This window comes from Amborella trichopoda, chromosome 5 (assembly GCF_054954075.1).
Source record: "Amborella trichopoda isolate Santa Cruz 75 chromosome 5, AtrichopodaSantaCruz75HAP2 v2.0, whole genome shotgun sequence".
Lineage (NCBI taxonomy): Eukaryota > Viridiplantae > Streptophyta > Magnoliopsida > Amborellales > Amborellaceae > Amborella > Amborella trichopoda.
This window is the reverse complement of record NC_142340.1, coordinates 8347501-8352278: the sequence shown is the minus strand read 5'-3', so window position 1 is coordinate 8352278 and position 4778 is coordinate 8347501. Positions and strand designations below refer to the sequence as shown.

Below are 4778 nucleotides of genomic sequence, written 5' to 3'. Positions count from 1 at the left end.
CATGTAAGAAGGCGTTGTTCACGTCTAGTTGAAAAAGAGGCCAGTGCTGAGCAGTGGCAATAGAGAGCAAGCAACAAATAGTGACCAATTTGGCCACAGGAGCAAAGGTCTCTTGGTAATCGATTCCTTCAGCTTGTGTGTTCCCCTTTGCAACAAGCTGAGCTTTATATTGCTCAATGCTCCCATCAGCGTCGTATTTGATTTTGTATATCCACTTGCACCCTATGGCATGTTTTTCGGGTGGCAAGGGAGTAAAATGCCAAGTATTATTGGCTTTTAGTGCTTTTATTTTTGCAGTCATAGTATCCCTCCAACGAGCATCTTTAGAAGCAAATGTAAAAGTTCTAGATTCTTCGTTAGTGGTAATAGCAGCAATAAAACCTCTGTGAGGTGTGGAAAATTTTTCATAGGAAATATAATGAGTAAGAGGATGATCAGTACCTGAGCGATAACTAGCTGAAGTAGAATGATTGGTCATGGAGGAAGAGGTAACATGAGCGCACTTATAGTCAACGAGCCAGCCTGGTAGGCGATGAGGGCGAGATGATCTGCGTGTGGGCTGTTGGGTGGAAGTTGTATGTTCAAAGGCCGATAGTGGACCATTAGTGACAAGTGGAGTAAGAGGTTGGTTACTAGATGGAGGACACAGCTCGGAGGACGACACAGAAGGGGTAGGGGGTTGCTGCTCAGTGGTGGGAGTGTGGTGATGATCGAGTGGCTCAATGGCGGGTGTATCGACAGTTGTGAGTGGAGTTAATTCAAGGGAAATGTCTTCAATGATAGGAAGAGGGATGGGCGCGCCTGAGTTGTGAGAAGCATCTAAGGGCTTGTCAGTGAGAGGTGCTACAAGGGCGTATAGTTACAACAAAAGAATATTGACTCGATCAAGATGGTTGGCCCAATATTGGCTTAATAAATTTCCCTCATTAGCTTCGGGTTCAAAAACCAAGATCAAGATATATACCTAAAAAAATATATCTTAAGTTTAGAACCTAAAACAAGTACGGGTAATTATCATTTGGCCTTGCCCACTTAAGTTGAACCTAATAATGTAGAGCGAAAATTTTTTATAGGGTATCTTTGTACTTTTGAAATATGCCCATGGAAAAAGATTGTTTCGATTTTGGAAACCCTTAAATTGATCATCATGACATCGAGACATATACATATTTTTAAAAAATAAAGTATTTGAAGTCATGAAATATTGCATCTTGTATTATGTGGGCTATCTAAAATTTAAAAAAATGCAATTGTTTATAAATCAGCTTGATCTACACCACTCGGCTTTGGCCGAGTTACACGCCTAAGCAAAAGGCCAACTACCTGGCCAAGGCAATTTCCAAAACATGTTTTAAAAAGAAGACACATCATAAATCTAATTCATTACTTTTCATTGGGAGATTATAGATAATGAATTCAATACACTTATTTAGCACATCATAGATATTAGGAATCAGAAATTCGACATAATTTTTTTGATAGAAACTACGTTTTTGGCCCTATAATGAATAAATTTAAAGTATAAACTTCACACCTGGGTATACCTCGTGTCATAGAGAGAGAGGGGTACTTGATACAAAACATCTGATCACAACAAGAGAGAGAGAGAGACATACCTGATAGAAAGCATCTAATTGCGACAAGCTTTTGTGACACAACTGTAAGGAATGTCCATCTTTGGGGGGGTAGGGAATTCATTTCTACCAGAAGAGAGAGAGAGAGAGAGAGAGAGAGAGAGAGAGAGAGGATCACTTTATTTGGAGTGGTTTAGAGAGAGAGAGAGAGAGAGTCTTATTCGAGAGTGGATCCCTTGGAACAGGAAGTGTATTTTTTGGAGGAGGGGTAGGAAAAGAGAGAGAAAAAAAAACCTAGAGAGAGAGGGAATTATGGAAATCCAATTTGAGAGAGAGATGACCATAGGTGTCATGTCAGTTGGCAATGGGACTGAATGCAGCTTGAGAGCGAAGGATCGGGTTCGGCCGGATCAAAAGATAGGGGTTAGCACACTCTTTTTTTTTTTTTTCTTTAACTTTACTTGCTCCGACCTAACCTGGCCTGGCCTTATCAGTGTGAGCCTCTTTAGCCTAGCCTCGTTTGGGTGGGACCTAAGCCAGCCCTATGTAGACAAGGGTTGGTGTTGACAGTTATCGAAACCAAATATTTAGTTTTCTATAACATGATAGAAAACTAAATATGTGGTTTCTATTACTGTTGACTCATAGGGCTGTCCCGGCCCGTAGGTTAAGCATGTTGAAATGAGAGGAGATCCTCCTCTCATTTCTTGAGTTAAAAATGAAGTAATCATCGTTAGGAATCCATTGCCCATCATCCACCAAACTTTCACAAGAATTACCTCTTCCTCTTTTAGTTTGGAGGTTCTGTGACCTTAAATTAGATGTCAAAATATGCTAAGAAATTTATGACCACTTGCATAGGTATTCAAATAAAAAAAAGCATACATGGGACCATTTTCCTCTAGTGTAATACTAAAAGAAAAAAATTATTTTTCTTTGTTGTCACAAGGTCGAGTTGAACCTAAAATTAGGCAGCTCGGAATGTGCTATTGGTTGGGTTTAAAATCTAAAATTATTATTCTTAAATCTTGAGATGCTAATTTTTTTAAAGTGCATAGATGGTATTTTTTTTTTTTTTTGTTGAAGTTAGTCTATGAATTGAAGCTATTAGATCTTAGTATTCCCTCAGGAAGTTTAAGAGGGAGATTGTATGCCTGTGGGTGATGCTCCATGGGAGAAAGCGTCCATTCTATCCGGCATTTCCATGACTAGCCAATGCACCCACTACTCAAAAGACACCGTTGTCTGGTAATTTCTAGTGATTTTTACACTGGACAGGAAGGAAACATAAATATGTTATGAGATTTAATGTTGTCCGGTGTCATCATTGTTAAGTATATGGGCAATTGTGAAAAACAAAAAGTCTCGCTCTAAAAAAGGGTGCTTGTCGGAATTTTTTAATTTTTACATAAAACGCCTCATTTGGTAATTTTGGGGTCGAAAGAGTGTCCCTATGTAATTTTCTCCCAAGAAAATTTGTGTGCATTTCTACATTCTTGAGGGACATTTATCGCATAGGTCTTTCCACATACTACATTATGGGCAGAGATTTATCACAGAGGTACTCATCTTTTCGAATCCAAATAACTGGTAAAGTCAGAGGGATAGAGAGACAATTATCACTCATTAAGATAAAGAGGTTTAGGACAAGGTCGAGTAAATCAAATCCAAATAGCAATGGACATGATAACAGATCCAACTAACAAAAAGAGTGTTCAAATCCAAGTAATAAAAGGAGCCTTAAACATTATTAAGAAAAACAAGGGAGATACTCATTATTGAGCCCAAACTATAATAAGGCCATTAACTAAGCAGCAAAAGGAACAATGGAAAGAGAGAAATTATTTTAGTAGCCAGCAGGGATCCCGCCCTTTCTTGGGTCGCTTACGGCAGTGAGTTGTCCCTTTTTTTGAAAAGTCGAGATGTCCTGGATCACAATTTGGCAGTGCGATTTGTCTGATACTGCTTTAAGCACATGATCTTTCTTTATCAGGGCTGACCTATCATCCTTAGGCACTTCGATGTGATAATTAGTCACGGTGTCCCAGTTTTCGTATTCCAAAGTCTTCGGTAAAAGCTTAAAAAAAAAAAAAAAAAAAAGATGAGAAAGAGAAACAAAATAGGTTGGAATATGGTAAAAAATAGGCAATGTACATAATGAGAATATTTAATTCAGATAGATGGCTAAAGTGATTATGACCTCCCTATACCAAAAATAAATGGCCTATTATTATACAATCCCTATAAAATATATGTACTCGAGTAACAATATTTCTCACTAGCCCAATGTTTGTGTGTGTGTGTGTGTGAGAGAGAGAGGTTCTAAAATCCCCTTGGTTCCAAGACCATTTACAAATTGATTTTGAACTTCGACTCTCTCTCTATCTCTGTCTGATTTCTTATTTTTGGTAAATCATATTTTAACAAATTAAATAGTTAGATTGAGGCTCTAATGATGATGTTAATGATATTTTGAGTAACGAATTTTCGACTTTTGTTTTCTCATGGAGCACCTTGGCTATGATCTTCCACACTCATAAAGCAAATCTCAATTACTCCAAAACATAAAGTAAAACATGAATGAATGAAGAAGCAGAAGGCGAGCAGAAATATACCAGATGGTAGAGTCGAGGTGAAAAAACAGAAAAATATGGTTCCATGCCATGAACAAAATAGTTCAAAAGGACCTGCATAGTTGTAGGAATTATTCTTGGTCCTCCACTTCCACCAATCACACCCTCAAGTACTCCATCCTATTTAACATAAATGGGATACGTAGTAAAAAGGTATTTTCTCATATGAGAGAGAGAAATATGGCCTTTAATAGAGCCGCATGGAGAATCAGGAGTTCATGTAGCCAACCCCAATTAATGGAAAAAAGCAAAAATGATGATGATGAGGGAGAGAGAGAGGACCTTGAGGAATATAGTGGGCGTCATGGAGGATAAGGGCCTTTTGTATGGCTTGATGTAGTTTGCACATGCTAAAGGTTTAGTGGTATCTATCATGTCTGTAGGGATGTTGAAATCATCCATCTGATTGTTGAGTATTATCCCTGTCTTAGGAGACCGAAACAATGCTCCAAATAAGCCATTAATAGAAGTAGTCATAGAAACTGCATTCCTCTTATTATCAACTACGCACAAGTGACTGGTGCCGTGGTCACTGAGTAGCCTCCACCTGCGGGAAAAAGATGGTGTTTTG

The 4778-nt window shown here is 38.3% G+C and overlaps 1 protein-coding gene across 3 annotated transcripts in view; it reads right to left on the bottom strand.

Moving 5' to 3' along the window:
- Positions 1-3181: 3181 nt before the first annotated feature.
- LOC105421908 (glutathione hydrolase 2-like) overlaps positions 3182-4778 on the bottom strand; it is a 6338-nt gene continuing 4741 nt past the window's right edge. For 2 of the 3 annotated variants that reach the window (XM_088867316.1, XM_088867318.1), the window contains 3 exons: positions 4490-4754; positions 4190-4327; positions 3182-3651 (listed from right to left, as the gene is read on the bottom strand). In XM_088867316.1, the coding sequence (XP_088723442.1) occupies positions 3421-3651; positions 4190-4327; positions 4490-4754 (634 nt within the window). In that variant the 3' untranslated portion in view covers positions 3182-3420. The remainder of the gene's footprint in view (positions 3652-4189; positions 4328-4489; positions 4755-4778) is intronic. The other variant, XM_088867317.1, reaches the window with a different exon arrangement.